Raw genomic sequence first — 14,815 nt, forward strand, 5'->3', positions numbered from 1 at the left:
ATACGGATCGTTCATCTCTTCCTTAGCCCTCTCCCTCCCTCTGATGTACTCTGTGTAATAACTGCTCTGGAAGGGGAGAACCTATTTCACAGATCAGCTGCACAGCCCAACACTTCACTTTTCTCTTTCACAACCGCACGTCTGAGATATTTTATTTCTTTTTCATATTTATGTGGGGTATGAACACCTGATAGAGCATGCTTTATGATGGACCTTCCTCACACAAACACGTCAGGAAAGTCTGTGGTTAGCAATATTTATCCTTTGCAGCTGTTAGTGGGAGTAAATAAGAGTGAGGAGCCTGCCCTGAAAGGCTCAACTTCACTTCTGAAGTGTCTCTGCTATTTTCCCTCTCCCAGCCTGTTTGGTGAGGGTATATCATTTCTATTCCCATTTTCTGCCTTAGCAAGAGGCACACAAAGATGCATGTTATACAGTTTTTGTCATGTGAGAACACCCTTGAGAGAACATAAACCGTTCTTGCTTGCATTAAACACTGCTAAGTACAAACATACAGTATTTTGACAGTTTCAAAACCATAATCAGAAGTCTAGAGCTATATTTTAAACTGCCAACATGTTAGAAACTGCCTGCAGAGAACTATAACCCTCTGCTTTCCTGTGGACTTACTGGTGTAACATCCCTTGAAAAAATCTTCCCTGTTCTTTTTTCCTGAGACCTGCATTAAGCAAATCATCTGGTTTGCAGTGGGGCTTCAAAAAAATTTTGGAGGGTATTAGGTGGGCTATTGGAATGTGCTGATCCTGCTCTCCTGCCCTGAGGCAAGTATGAATTCATAGGAGGCCACCAGTCAGCTTTTTTATAAAATGAAGATTAATCAGGTGCACCTTAACTGATTTGCCTCACTGTTCTCATTAATGCTGATGAGAAAACACAGTTTTAAGACCTGCACTGATTGCAAGCACATACCAGTTACCAAAATTTTAAAAAAGTTCACTTCTTTTTCAAGTTAGTGAGTGAATAGAAGTTACCTTATAGGCCCATGTGGTAGTTTGACCTTGACTGGCTGTCCCAAAGTCCCTCTGTCACTGCTCTCAGAGAGATAAGGGCAGGGAAACCCAACGCAGCCCAACTGAGGGCAAAACCACTTTAGTTTCAGATAAAAATAATTGTGTCAGAATAATTTCACTTAAATCTAAGGTGAGGGGTTTTTGTCAAAGGCTTTCCTTATTCTTAAGTTTATGAAACTCAGAAATATCTATTTTCTCTCAATATGGTGTTCTCTAGGGATTACAGTAATTTCTATTCTAAGATGCTTCAAGGGAATATTTGAAGTAGGCTTCCAAATGCATCAGACCACAGTCTAATTACCCCTTCTACATTACTCTGCAACACCTAAATTGCTTCCAGAAAAGGTGTTTCAATTAGGGGACACTTTATATCAGGCCATTTCACATTCTGTGTTCTTTTATGGAGCCCATTCTGTACCATCCTATCACAGAAAAAAAAGTATCTTTTTTTTTTTTTTTTCATCAGTGCATCAAGCCCTGGAAAACAACAATGTAATAAAATCTAATTAACATCCAGGTTTTAATGCTGGAGATCTGTCATGTTCTATCATGTTGGGGCCATTATGAGAATGTTTTTTGTTTCTCTACCTTACCTATTACTCATAAAGTAATATTATTTAAAATATTAACTCATGCAGTTTGCAAAAGAAGTTTGGGACACCAGTAAATCAGTAGACAGAAACCACAAGGCCAGTAATGGGACACATATCAGTCTGGGAAAAGCCAAGGAAGGAAAAGTGAAAACGTGTTTGGTCTTGGTAGCTTCTCCCTCCTGCAGTCCCACTGTGGCCAGGACATTCCCCTTGTTCCCAAAAGTACTCCATGTTTTCCTGGGAATTGGCATGGTCAGATAAAGTCCCACCTGCCTGTGCAGCTCAACACAGGCTACAAGGCCTAACTCGGCCATTGGACCTTCCCATGGGATAGATCTTTAACTACACCTGTTAATTATGTCCCTGTGCTCACCTCTTAGAGAATGCAAGTGTCTTCTGCCCACGTGGAACCCACGTGGCTCCTCTGGCCCTGGTGGGCTCCCCAACTGGGAGAGGAGCAGGTCAGCCCAAAGGCTGCTGTGCCCACAGAGCATCACCACACGATGCTCTTTTGGGATGTTCCACTCCACCGAGGCACCGCGGATGTGCTCAGCTGTTATCTACAGCTCCCTCATGGGAGCCTAAACTCTAAGGCACTCCTTTATTCTGCTTTTATAGCCCTGCTTTGGCATACATTTATGAAGAACTCCAGAAATAAGAGCAGGATTCCAGTATTTCAAACGGAGCTTTTATCTAGTCTTGGGTTTTGTGAGCCTTGTATGGCTACCTGATACTCACCACATTAACAGAAACAGCTGGGAAAAATGACCACATACACCACATGAGCGTGGAAATGGGAAAAGAGTCGCATTCTGTTGCATCCATCATCCATCTATGACAAAGAAACACCACATTGCCTAAGCTAAAACATTCAAAGCTACAAGGATCCCATGCTGGAACTGGAAAACTTCCACGGCTTGTTTCCTCGCTGTAAGCAGAGAACACCAACATTTAAATTGCTACTCTTTCATTGTTTCAAGAGACAAGTGAATTTCTGCTTATATCAGGAAACTATTAATTGATAATATCTTTATTTCTTATTCCTTTTTTTCCATCGCCTTCACCTCCTACCCGTTTTTATTTCCCTTTTTTTTTTGACAGGATAATACATGCAATATAGATGGACTTTGCTATGGTGAAGGAGAGTCAAGCCCTACCAGCCCTTGTCTTCTCTGTGAACCTGACATTTCTAAGTTCACCTGGTCTGTTAATGAAAGTAAGACAGGGGTTTCTTTTCTAGAATTTAGAAGCACTTATCTGTGACTTTATGACTCATTTTATTAAATATAGTGTTCCTTCATTCAGATAACCTGAATCTGTCCTGTGCAGTGCACATGGACTGTTTGCAGCGGGAATAATTGGGTGCACCAGAAATGCAGACTCCACTGCATACACTATGCATCTTTTTCTGTCTGAAATCTGATAAATCTCAGATTAATAAATGAAAAAAATACCTGAAAATAAAATTTTGATATGACAGTGCCCCATGCAGTGCCCAAGTCTGTCAGCTAAACGTGATGAACCCTAAATATCTCTGTCAGCATCTTGCAGGTACAAATCTTTAAGGAGGCAATTTGGGGAAAACACTGTTTTTAAAACACTAGTATATATTTTTGGTATCTGGAAGAATTGCTTCCTTTCTCTGAGCCAAATCTTATGAAATGCCACATAACAGAGCTTGGATTGGCAGGGAGTCCAGGTGATAGGGATCAGCCACTCTTACCTTCACTGCCACAGAACCCAAAGGCTCATTCTGCAGCCCCTCGAGGCAGGGGTCATGGACAAGTCTGCCTTTTAAAGCATCTCCTGAAGGCTGAAGACTTAATCATGGCTTTTCCATGGCTACATGCCCTGTGTAAACAGCAACCATTGCTTGCCCCACACTTTGCAGAAAATCCGTGTTTCCAGCAGCGCTATCCCCACAGCCCATCTCCTCCCTTACGTGAGCACACTTACATCTGGTCAGTATAAAAATTAAATTACTGATTTTATTTAGATCCATGTGGTGCTTCTAGACAGAGTTTCTCTGTGCTTTTAGGCTTTGTAAACACAAACACATTACAGAAAGGTATGTGAGTCACAGAACCAGTCTGCTTGGTTTGTTGCAGTTTTATAACATCCCAAAAGCTGGCCAACTAAAACTCCCTTTGGATGTCACTCGGATGAGTAGTTAAAATGCCTAAGGGTAAGTCAGACCTGAAGAAGAACATGTACACTTGAAAGTTGTGTGTTTTCCCCCAGAAAAATATTTAAGTCCGAAGAGGGATATTGTCTGTGACTCACAAACCTTGCCTCCTTTCTGTCATAGAATCATAGAATGATAGAAACATCTGAAGGGTTTGAAATGGACCTTAAAGATCATCTTGTCCCAACCCCTGCCGTGGGCAGGGACACCTCCCACTAGACCAGGTTGCTCAGAGCCACACCTAACCTGACCTTATATTGAGTTGGCCAGAGCAGCAGCATTCCTAGGGATGAGCTGATCCTGAGTGTTACACAGACAGATTCATTACTAATACCAAGAGAGCTCAATTTTAAAATTCAGGAAATGGTTTAAAAAGTAAAAACTGCATTTGTTTTGAAATTTGTAAGACTAGAAGTGATTTGGGAACTCTGAAACCCATCATGGTTCACTTTTAAATGATGTCAACATTTAAAAGTATTTAGAAAAAAGGGTTTGTCCGACCTGTTTTCAAAAGTGCAAAAACTACTTTGAAAGTTCTGAAGTAATAGGGAGAGTGTATATATATTTACTGGATGGCAAGCAGATCTCTGTAGAATTAGAAACACTCCTCCACAGACTCCTTTCAGAACATCTGATTTTATGTTATTTTGTGCCTACCACTTCCACTTACCATCCATTCAGTTAACACCTTTGTGTTTATCCATAAATGCATACCCTGCATCAATATTTCATTGATTACTTTTGGGCACAACTTTTATGGGCTCCATGGCTTCAGTGTTTGGGAAATAAAAGGTAAATGAATAGATGGAAGCTTTCAACAGTGATGCCAGGACAATCTGCTGGACAAGCATTTTAGGAAGCTCTCATAGCACAGCAGCAATAAAGGAGATACATATTTAAATAATTGCATAATCTAAACCGTGCTATGGAAAGCAAAGTTGGATAGAAATGATATGCACCACAAAAAAAAACCCTAATGGTGATTTCCCATGAGCATAATGCAAGGAGTCCTTATGAGAACAAGTATATAATGTTAGAGCATGGCTTGAAATTAATCCTCGGTATTAGAAATGTGCTTTAAGTTAAACATAACTATGGTCAAATTACATTGTGAGAAGACCTCTTTAAATATCAATACCTGTCAATTTGCACTACTGGTTAAAGAGGAAAGATGCCTTGAGACTGGGGAGGCTTAGGACATGGACATGAAATTCCTGGCCCTGAAAAGAGTTGCTGTCACCTCAGGGTACTCACCAGATCTTACTTTTCCTTGGCTTCTAATTATAAAATATTATCATTTTCTCTACCTTGTCCCCCTTGCCTACATACATTGGAAGTATCTTCAGGTAGCATTTGTCTTCTGCTGTTAAATAGCCTTGTAAAATTAGGGGGGTTTATCTTCATTGAGGAAATACTGAATGTAAACAGCAACCCTAGAAATAACAGTGCCAAAGGTGACATGATACACACCACTGTCACTGGGGATAGAGAGTCTCAGCATCCCTGACGTATCTGCAGTGGCACTGAAAAGACCTTTGTTCCTGATGGAATGTCCAGCTGAATTCAGTCAAGCTGCTTGGGCTTAATTATTCCTCATGGGTAAAGGCAGGAGAGTCTACTCAATGAAAGAGTTACAATTTACTTTTCCCTCTGAGTTGTCCTCCCAATTAATATTTCATTCATCCTTTTGAGATTTATTTTACTTATATTTAAATGGATGGATGGTAGATAGATTAAACAAGTATGTAAGTATAAGAAATATAACTAATTGCAGTTTTAGTAAGAATTGGTATTAGGGGGAGATTCTAGAAAATCATGCATTATTTACTCCCATAGATCGGATAGCACATCAAAATTAATCAAAGTGCAGGATGGGACAAAAATTCAGTATAGGGCACAAAAAAAAGGTGAGAAAAAAGGTGTTCTTTTTGGTAAAGCCATTTGCTCCCTCTAAGACCCAAATCACTTCCTCCATCAGCCTCTGGGTATGCTCTGTACATTTTCTTTGAAAGCAGTGCTTCAAAGACCCGCTCTGAGAATCTTTACATGGGAGAAACTGGAGTTTATGTAATCATGGTTTCATTTTTGCTGTTTAGACAACCTGCCTCCTGTGTTCCAGGCCCCCTCCAGCCAGCTGCTGACATTTATTGGTGAGAATTTTGTTTACCAGCTAATAGCAGTGGATCCAGAAGGGTCAGCTGTGCTATTCATCTTGGAGGCTGGGCCACGGGATGCCAGGCTCTCTCCTGCTGGCCTTCTTCTCTGGAAAGTTGATTCAGAAGAAATGCAGACCTTTGAATTCACTGTGTCAGATGAGTGCAATGCACAGAGCAGATACTCTATTGAGGTAAGGGAAAGAACACTTTAAAGGAAAAACAAAACAAACCTGTTTGTCACGTCAACATTACTGTGCAATCGTCACCATACCTAATAATTTGTTACTGTCTTGAAAAGCAAGGCTTCAGCTATTTCCTCATAAGTGTATAATATCCAGCACAGCAATAATGATCAATTAATGGAATAAATATCTCTGAGAACATAGAAACTATATATACAGGGAACAAGAGAGAGTGCTATTGACTGCTGTTTGAAAGAACATTCTTGCAGAGCCTTTTAATGGTTCATTAATCTGCTTTAAAATTCACATTCTGCATCTGGATTGCACAAAAAAAGCATATAACATAAAAGACCAGGATTTAGCTATAAAAGGGAGATTATAACTCATTCTCAATGATATTTTTAGAGGATGTCTTGCTCTTATGTCATTACACCACACTCTAAGTTTCTTGGCAGAGCTTGTGCATGGCTTTGTCTTTATTGTATAGGCTAACATTAATCCTCTGATCGGATGAGCTAATAAAGCAGCATGCACACTCTTGACATAAGAACAGTTTTGTGAAGAAAAGATTTTTATTCCCAGAGATTCCTATTTTTACTTTTTAAAACCACAAAATACCAATCTGCTGAACCCACACAGCAGAGGGGAAACTGGAGCCTAGATATAGTTTTAATGGAAATATTTCAAACTAGACCTGTGTTATCTAGCGGAGATAATGCAGAGCTTTGAATCCGTTGAAATGCAGTTCTTGTACATACGTAAAATACAACCATGGATCTCCCTTCCCTGAAGAGAGAGACCAGATAAGGAATAGCCACAGTCATGTTCCTGCCTGGGAGCCATTTGTAATGTGAAAGAGGAAGGTGGGCAGGCAGGCAAAGAGAAGAGATTTTTCCTTTCTTCTTTGAAGAATAAGGAACAAATTCTGCCCTCAGATACCATGTGAAAGCTGCTGTTACAGCAAATAAGGTTGAGGTTTTTTCCTTATAAGAAGTCAGAATGTGCCCCTAAATGATGAAAAAAGAAATCCCTTTGAAGTCGAGCTCTCAGTCAAATAAATAAGTACTCTGAGTATAGGACCATCTATCTAGACAAAGGAAATTGGTTAGAAATAAGTTTCCATCATACTGGATAACGTTTGCAGTGCAAATCTTCCCCTTCCTAAAGCGTAACAATACACCTCCCAGCTGTGATCATTCACAGGAATCTTACCACAATTCCCTTTTGCCTTCCCCAGGTTGTAGTGAAGCCCTGCAGCTGCCTCAGTGGTGGCACATGTGTCACCAATATTAAATACCCTCCAGGCCTTGGTGAATACCTGTGCTTATGTCCAAATGGATTTGATGGAGAATTCTGCCAGGAAGACACCAGGGACTGCAAATCAAACCCCTGCGGCAGCGGAACCTGCGTGGACAGCATGGAGAGCTACGTCTGTAAATGCCCCCCTGGTTTGGGAGGTAACACATCACTGTTGGCATCTCTGGTTTAACTACAGATATATTGAGCTACAGGATTTTTGAGTGTGGCATGACCACAACATCTGCCAAATGGACTGCAAACATAATCCTGTTCTTCTGCTGTCAGGGCTTAGCTTTAGACATAGACAGAAATGTGCAAAAGCAGCTATTTAATGATAAGGAAAAACCACCTAAAGCTCTGTTGTCCTGAAATGATCGCTCAAGGAGGATGTGAACCTCCCTGATCTCTGTTGCTTCCTGCTCATTTCCCATGGATTTGTCCATCCATGAGATGAGCTAGGAGAAGACTGAGTGTAAGAGAGAAAAGGCAAAGATCCAGGGCCCTTTTGCACTCGACAGGATTTCACTTAATTAAACTGAGGAAAGAACTGGGATTAAATGGGTTTTTTAGGTCTAGGAAGGAGAAGTAGAGATGGAAAACATGGAAATATAAATTGTCCTTTAGTCCTGCTTGAAGCTTCACTAAACTTAAGCATTAGAAAATCACAAGCCCATTGAGTTGTCAGACGTGACAATAAAACAAAATCTAACCCTTGAAACTCTTCAAGGCTGGTGCCCTGATTTTGGAACTCTATCTAAGCCAAAACCAGAACAGCTGGCCAAAATGTGATTTTAAGAAACAAAGGGAAGAAAGATGATCACTTAACCCCCTGCTCTGTTCACATTCTTGAGACCCATAAGGCTGGCTGCTGTCAGTGTTGTAAGTTTGAAAAATCAACTAGAAGCAACATCAAATGGACATAATTATCACCACTTTTGGTGCATATATATAGAAAAAAATCTCATTTTTTAACAAAAGCAGTGAACAGATTTTACTCAGTGGGCAAGGTACTCTTCCTGCCTGTCAGCAGCTCATGAAACCTTCATTGTTTCATTCATTTTGGTCATGTGGGACTGCAAGCCCAGAGTTCATTTTTATAAAATTCCAGCAGAAATGAAAAATAAAATCATTCAGAAGTACAGAAAAATGGCTTAAAAATTCTGTGACACCTAATCTGTGTTGACTCCAGGTAATGCTACCTAATGGCCAAAGCCTGCTGCTGTCCAAAGTCTTTACAGAGACTCCACTGAGGCAAGAACACACAAGCCTAAGCTTGGAGAATAAAGTTATAAAGTGGAAGCTTGATCAAAATATAAAAATCCCTAAGCCAACCAAACATATGCTGAGTGTCCTGAATCCTCTGGAAAGAACATTCCTATGAGCACAGGGAAAATTGGGAATTTTTTATTGTGTATTTGCTTAAACACTGAAGATATACAATGAGAAAAAGTATTGGTTGTCTGTAAGGAGTTGGATGAAATGAATAAAAATCAATATAATTCTATGAGTTAATGACCTCAGTGGACCTGCTGACCAGAGAGACAGGGGCACACAGCACCTTGATGGCCAAAGAAACACCAGGTTTTCCTGCACCTTTAATTCTTGCAAGTTAAATAACAGTGCAATGGTTTTGCTGTTCTTCCCAAAATGCCACAACACAAGCAACAAAAGAAAATAAAATATGATTGAGTGAAAAAGGAATACATCTCAAAGTTTTAATAGCAGGTGAAAAATTGTAAGCAAGTGGAGCTGAAAGCCAGCTGGGAAGCAGATGATTTCACTTCAGGGCAGGTTCGGTGACAACAATAAAACTCATTCTTGATGCTGTGTTTATGCCTCAATTCCCCAGAAAACCATCAATAATCTAATGAGAAGGCAATGCTATGCAGCTCAAGTGACAGCACCAGTTCACCATCAAATCTCTACAAATGACAGCAAACAGGCAGTAGAAAAAAGAGGTGAACTTGTGAGAGCTTCCCAAACACCCCTGCAAGGGAGGCAGCAACTCAGGTGCATCAGGGTAAGGGTAAAATATAAGAATGGGAACAAGGCAGGGAGAAAAGCCAGGTAGAAAATCTGAGAGGAGGCTGACTCCAGAATTATTACTGGGTCTCTGAGTGCTCAAAGTTAATTCATTTTTCATCTACATTGTTGACAAGATAACAAGGATCCCTGTTGTTTATTGTTTTGGCCACAGAAAACAAAAACATCACCCACCTGAGAACAGAACTCATCCTTGAAAGCTACCCCCATCACAAAATCATTATTTCTTTCCCCATATACCAGTGATTAGTACAAAGTTGGGGGTGGGATGGGGAGCAAGATGGAAGGATAATTTCATTTTATATTTCAGGAAACTGAAGAAACTCCCAGGATTTGTTAATGGTTTCTAATAACCATAGAGCCCCTAAATGATATTTTTCTGTTCCTTTAGAGTCAACTTAATGTGAACACAGTCAAAAAATCTTTCTTTGCATCTGTAGGTGGTCAGCTCCTATTGAGGCATGAAAGGACTTTATTTTCTCAGACAACTTTCCATGCAGGGATGGAGAAATATAGCTGGCACACAAACAGATGGTACAGCCTTGGAACTTGAAGAACTTCTATTCCTATTAGTTTTATTTGTACTGTAGCAGTGCCAAGACAGTTGAGACTCCCCTGTGCTACAGTGCACTGGAGGTCATGCAAACAGAATAATTGACACTTCTTGGTGCAGACAGTTTACTGTCTATTTCTGCCGCTTCTTCAGCATCATCCAGCCAAGTTTCAGTCTTTGCAAACATTTATCCTTGGATTCATCGGGATTATCATTATGCCCAGATTGGTCAGACACTGTTTAAAATCAAATCTCTCTGTGTGAAAAGCAGTGCTTGCATAGTTTCACCTTTACATCACAAAAAACAGCCAAGTGGCTGAGTTTTAAAATTTATCTTGTTACTTAAAAGTGTTCCTTTGATTCTTGTAATTCCCTCATCTTTGAGATTTGAAAGACAGCACTTTGCACTGAAACTACAGAATTTTAAGGTGAGAAGGAGAGTATGAGAGGGACCAAGGGAGAAGTGACTGAAACTGGGAACTTTGCTCCTACTCTCATTGTCTATGGTATCATGTTTAGTTTTTGTATGATACTCAGAGAAAGAAAGTAATTACTAATCTAATCAGAGGGTAACTCGTTCAATATTTTCCATAATGTGATGTCTTATAATTTCCCAATGCATCTCCAGAAATCAGCATCAGAGAAAAGCAGCCTGATGCCAGGAATGTGATAATTAAATAATGAAATATAAACAGTCAGCCAAAATATAACAAGGGAAGGAAAAAGGTAAGCCTAGCCCTGCAACACTGTGTGAGGTCCAGTTTCAATAAATGAAGCAAGAAGCATGAAAACCAGAACAAATGGCACAGGAAAAGGGGTGTGGCTTTCATGCTGCTGGTTTTTTTCCTCAAGAAGAAGCAGGCATGGGAAGGTGATGTCACTGGCTTTTTAGGCAGCTCAATCTATAAAGAGACTTCAATTTGAGTTTTGTACATTGAGATGCCATTTTAACTTGAAAGGACTAGTGGAAGCTGTCTGCAATGCTGAGGCAATGAGAGATTATGTTGTAAGATGAATAATAATGCTCTGTTTTTATCATCCTGCAATTCATTCTACCATGACAAATTTCTTTTTTGATGGGAAAAAAGAGAAGATTCCTTTATCCTTAGACCTTTTGTCACGATAAATCTGGGTATCTGATATGGAGCAAACCTTTCTGTACCCGTCTTGGGGCAGGTACCTCGGTTCTCCAGAAGCTGTCCCAATCTCCTTGTATATTCCTACAGGGACAAAGGGGATGCTCTAATAGAAGTGACCTGGGCTGGTTTGTGACCTGCCCTCAGGGCTGTACATCCTGTGACCAGCAAGAGCCAGGCAAGTTTGCCCAAGTGCACAGAGATAGCAGCACCTGAAGCCCGAGGGAGTTTTAAACAAAATTATATTTGATAACTCTGCCTCATTGCTGTTCAGATAGTAATTTTAACTTTTAGGTCACCGTCCCCTAGAGGTATTCACTAAACCACTCAAAATTGTGAATTTGAATATCAGTTGCTTCAAGGGATTTTTAAAACCTTCTTTCAAAAATCAGCAATAGTCAAGAGATACTGTTTTGGATCCAGATCCTGTGGCAGCCTATCTTCTGAACACCAGTACTGTGTGACATTTTCAGAGTGTTTCTTCAAATTTTAATTTTAAGTAGAAAAACTTGGAGTTGTTTTTTTTTAAAAATCTGATCATTTTGTAAGGTTCACCTTCAGCCAGACTCTATCAGGCTGGTTCACAGATATGTGGAAAACACAAGAGGTCAGTACCTGGCTCCTCATATCCTGAAGCCAAAATGGTGGAGTTCTTTGGCTTCCTCAGTATATGACAAAGATCTCACATGAACAAGACAACAAAAGCAGCAGCAAAGATGTGAAATGCAGGGGAAATATTAATTTCATTTATGTGCATTTTTATTTAACATGCACAGCTTTCCAGGAGCAGTAGTCTCAAGTTCAGCACTTCTGGTGCCAATAACGAAGTAATAAACAGTGTGATAAAAGCAGGTTTAAGTGAGACAGTGGGGAATTTGGCTGGAACATGAGTGACATACCCTGTAATGAGTTTGCAGCTGAGAAGTGAGCCTTTGTCTGCTTCAACATTTGAGCTGAAGTATAAACAGGGAATCTTTCCTGATTATTAACTTCCCCTTTGCTTTGCCACAGGGCTTACGTGTCAGGAAGACAAGAATGAATGTGAAGAGAGTCTCTGTTTTCCTGGAGTGTCTTGTATGAATACCTTTGGATCTTATGCATGTGGAATTTGCCCCAGTGGGATGGAGGGAAATGGTAAAACTTGCAAATGTAAGTGTTTTACATGATTTATTTTAATAGATGGGGGGAAAAATGGGCTCAATTCTACTACTGTTATCCCTAATTGAATACTTTGCCACTCATTTCAAGTACAGAGCCTTAAATGTAAAAAACAGATTATTGTCATGTTTTATTAATGTAGATATTTGCAAATTGCTCTGCTACTTTTCATTTTGGTAGAGAACGAACACCACAGCATGCAAAAAAGTACTTTCCAGATAGATAATTTCTAAGGACATTCTGCACATTCTCCACTATTTCACTCCTAAGCATACATCCATGAGTGAGTTTGGGGCACACCCCCAGGGCTGATTTTTGTTTGGGTGGCAGCTGGAGGGAGAGTAAGAGGAAGAAGGTCCCTGTGCCAATCCTTCCCATCCTTTCAGCTCTGTTCCCAAGGTGTGTTTTCATCAGAGGACACAACCCATGGATGCTTGGCATGAAGTCATTCCTCAGATCCCAGCTCATGAAGAAAATGGCCATGAACAGGTTTAAATCTACCCCATATTTGCTTTTGGGGCAACAGACTCTTTATTGGGGAGCCTACAGTGACTTTGAGACCTTCCAATGCACTTGACATGAGTGGCACACACTCTGCTTGTTTCAGTCACATAGGCACAGGCCTTCTCCAAACCGATTTTTTTTAACCAGAAGGAGATAAATCAACACTTGAAGACTCTTTTTGTTTGTTTGTTCATTGGTATTTCCAAAGAAATCCAAGAAGTTTTACTGTGCAGTCATTAACATTTCCTCATATTCACTATAAAAAGGAAAAAAGTATCCCTTGTGAACAGAGTGAGTGGGAACTGCAGGACCCTGGTGCCAGCAGCAGTGTCTTTGCCAGGCTGACCAAACATCCCTTCAATCATGTTGCCAAATATCTCTATATAAAGTCTTCTGTGCTGTATCATTTGGCCACACTGGTTATTTCAAAGTGATTTTGTATCTGGTTCACAAATGCATATTTTAGTGGTTAATTTGACCCACAAAGGAAGGATATACAAATAATATCCCTTTATACAAATAATGTGCTTTTGAAAGATATAACATTTCTTACTTTGCATTTTTTTAATTACAGACAAAAAAATCCATTTCTGAAGTGCACATTTATTGGAAGGAATAAACCTGAGGGCTTATTTGTTCACCTGAGATAGGATAGAAATCATTATTTTTAGTTCTGATTCAGTGACTTAATATTCCTGCTCATACTTCCCTTATTTAAGCAAGTATAAAGGGAAGGAGGGAAGGAGGACTGAAGTAGTTCTATAGCTCCTGAAGTGAGCAACAGCACATTGCATTGTTTAATACACATAAAGAGTCAAAGTTTCAGTCTTTATTAAGAGTAGAGAATATTCAAGAGACCCAGGGCAATAATTGTTTAACTTGCAGCACTATCCACATAGACTTTATCCCTAATTCATTACCTTAAAGTTATGCAGAAAATCACATTTTTCAGAGTCTCCTCATTGCATCCACATACAGTTTTTACAGGTATTTTGACACACACGAAGCTGGCAGCTGAACTCACTGAAGCCCACAAACACACTCACCAGAGTTTCAGAGAGAAGCTTTCAAGGAGAGGCAAGACTCAGAGCACAGCTGCCAGGGTGAGGTGTAGCATCCCCAGCCAAGGAGCAGAGCTGTCAAACACTGGTTGACCTGAGGCTTTCCCAAGTGCCCTGAGCCCAGTGAAAAAATCACAGTGCATAGTACGACTCCTACATAAGCAAATTTCAGAGATTTTAGGCATAATAATTTTTCTTACACTTGGTTGAAGCTTTGCTAAAGTTATGCAGAAAATCACATTTTTCAGAGTCTCCTCATTGCATCCACATACAGTTTTTACAGGTATTTTGACACACACGAAGCTGGCAGCTGAACTCACTGAAGCCCACAAACACACTCACCAGAGTTTCAGAGAGAAGCTTTCAAGGAGAGGCAAGACTCAGAGCACAGCTGCCAGGGTGAGGTGTAGCATCCCCAGCCAAGGAGCAGAGCTGTCAAACACTGGTTGACCTGAGGCTTTCCAAGTGCCCTGAGCCCAGTGAAAAAATCACAGTGCATAGTACGACTCCTACATAAGCAAATTTCAGAGATTTTAGGCATAATAATTTTTCTTACACTTGGTTGAAGCTTTGCTGTGTGTCAGCAGCTGGACCCGCCTGATCTACCTTTATTTGCTTGTTGGCTTCCAGAGTAAACTTCTGCCAGGTTACCTGATTTGCTGTTGCTGTGGCTTTTTATCATCAATCACAGCTAAGCTCTAACACCTTGTCTCTTGTCTCTGTGATATTTTCCACAGCTGTGCTTGCTGCTGACGTTACAGAAGCTTTAAGCAATGGCAAAGGTGAATTGAACAGGACTAAGGTTAAGCAGCCACTGCAGTCCTTAGAGGCAAAGGATTCTCCTGCAATTAAGAATTTTAACATAAGTGATAGGCATGGTAGGTATACAAGGACATGAAATCTTTTCCATTTGG

The 14,815-nt window shown here is 40.2% G+C and overlaps 1 protein-coding gene and 1 long non-coding RNA gene across 2 annotated transcripts in view; one reads left to right on the forward strand and one right to left on the reverse strand.

Annotated features, from left to right (window-relative positions):
- Nucleotides 1–14,815, forward strand: part of LOC103619698 (von Willebrand factor D and EGF domain-containing protein) — a 171,623-nt gene that overhangs the window by 99,091 nt on the left and 57,717 nt on the right. Inside the window, exons 15-19 of the mRNA XM_017740262.1 lie at nt 2,726–2,840; nt 5,906–6,156; nt 7,385–7,604; nt 12,190–12,327; nt 14,639–14,779. Coding sequence (XP_017595751.1) covers nt 2,726–2,840; nt 5,906–6,156; nt 7,385–7,604; nt 12,190–12,327; nt 14,639–14,779 — 865 coding nt within the window. The remainder of the gene's footprint in view (nt 1–2,725; nt 2,841–5,905; nt 6,157–7,384; nt 7,605–12,189; nt 12,328–14,638; nt 14,780–14,815) is intronic.
- LOC108448160 overlaps nt 14,666–14,815 on the reverse strand; it is a 156,622-nt gene continuing 156,472 nt past the window's right edge. Inside the window, exon 3 of the long non-coding RNA XR_001863956.1 lies at nt 14,666–14,743. This is a non-coding gene — a long non-coding RNA (uncharacterized LOC108448160). The remainder of the gene's footprint in view (nt 14,744–14,815) is intronic.

The sequence above is a fragment of the Corvus brachyrhynchos genome, unplaced genomic scaffold (genome assembly GCF_000691975.1).
Source record: "Corvus brachyrhynchos isolate BGI_N302 unplaced genomic scaffold, ASM69197v1 scaffold126, whole genome shotgun sequence".
Taxonomy (NCBI): Eukaryota; Metazoa; Chordata; class Aves; order Passeriformes; family Corvidae; genus Corvus; species Corvus brachyrhynchos.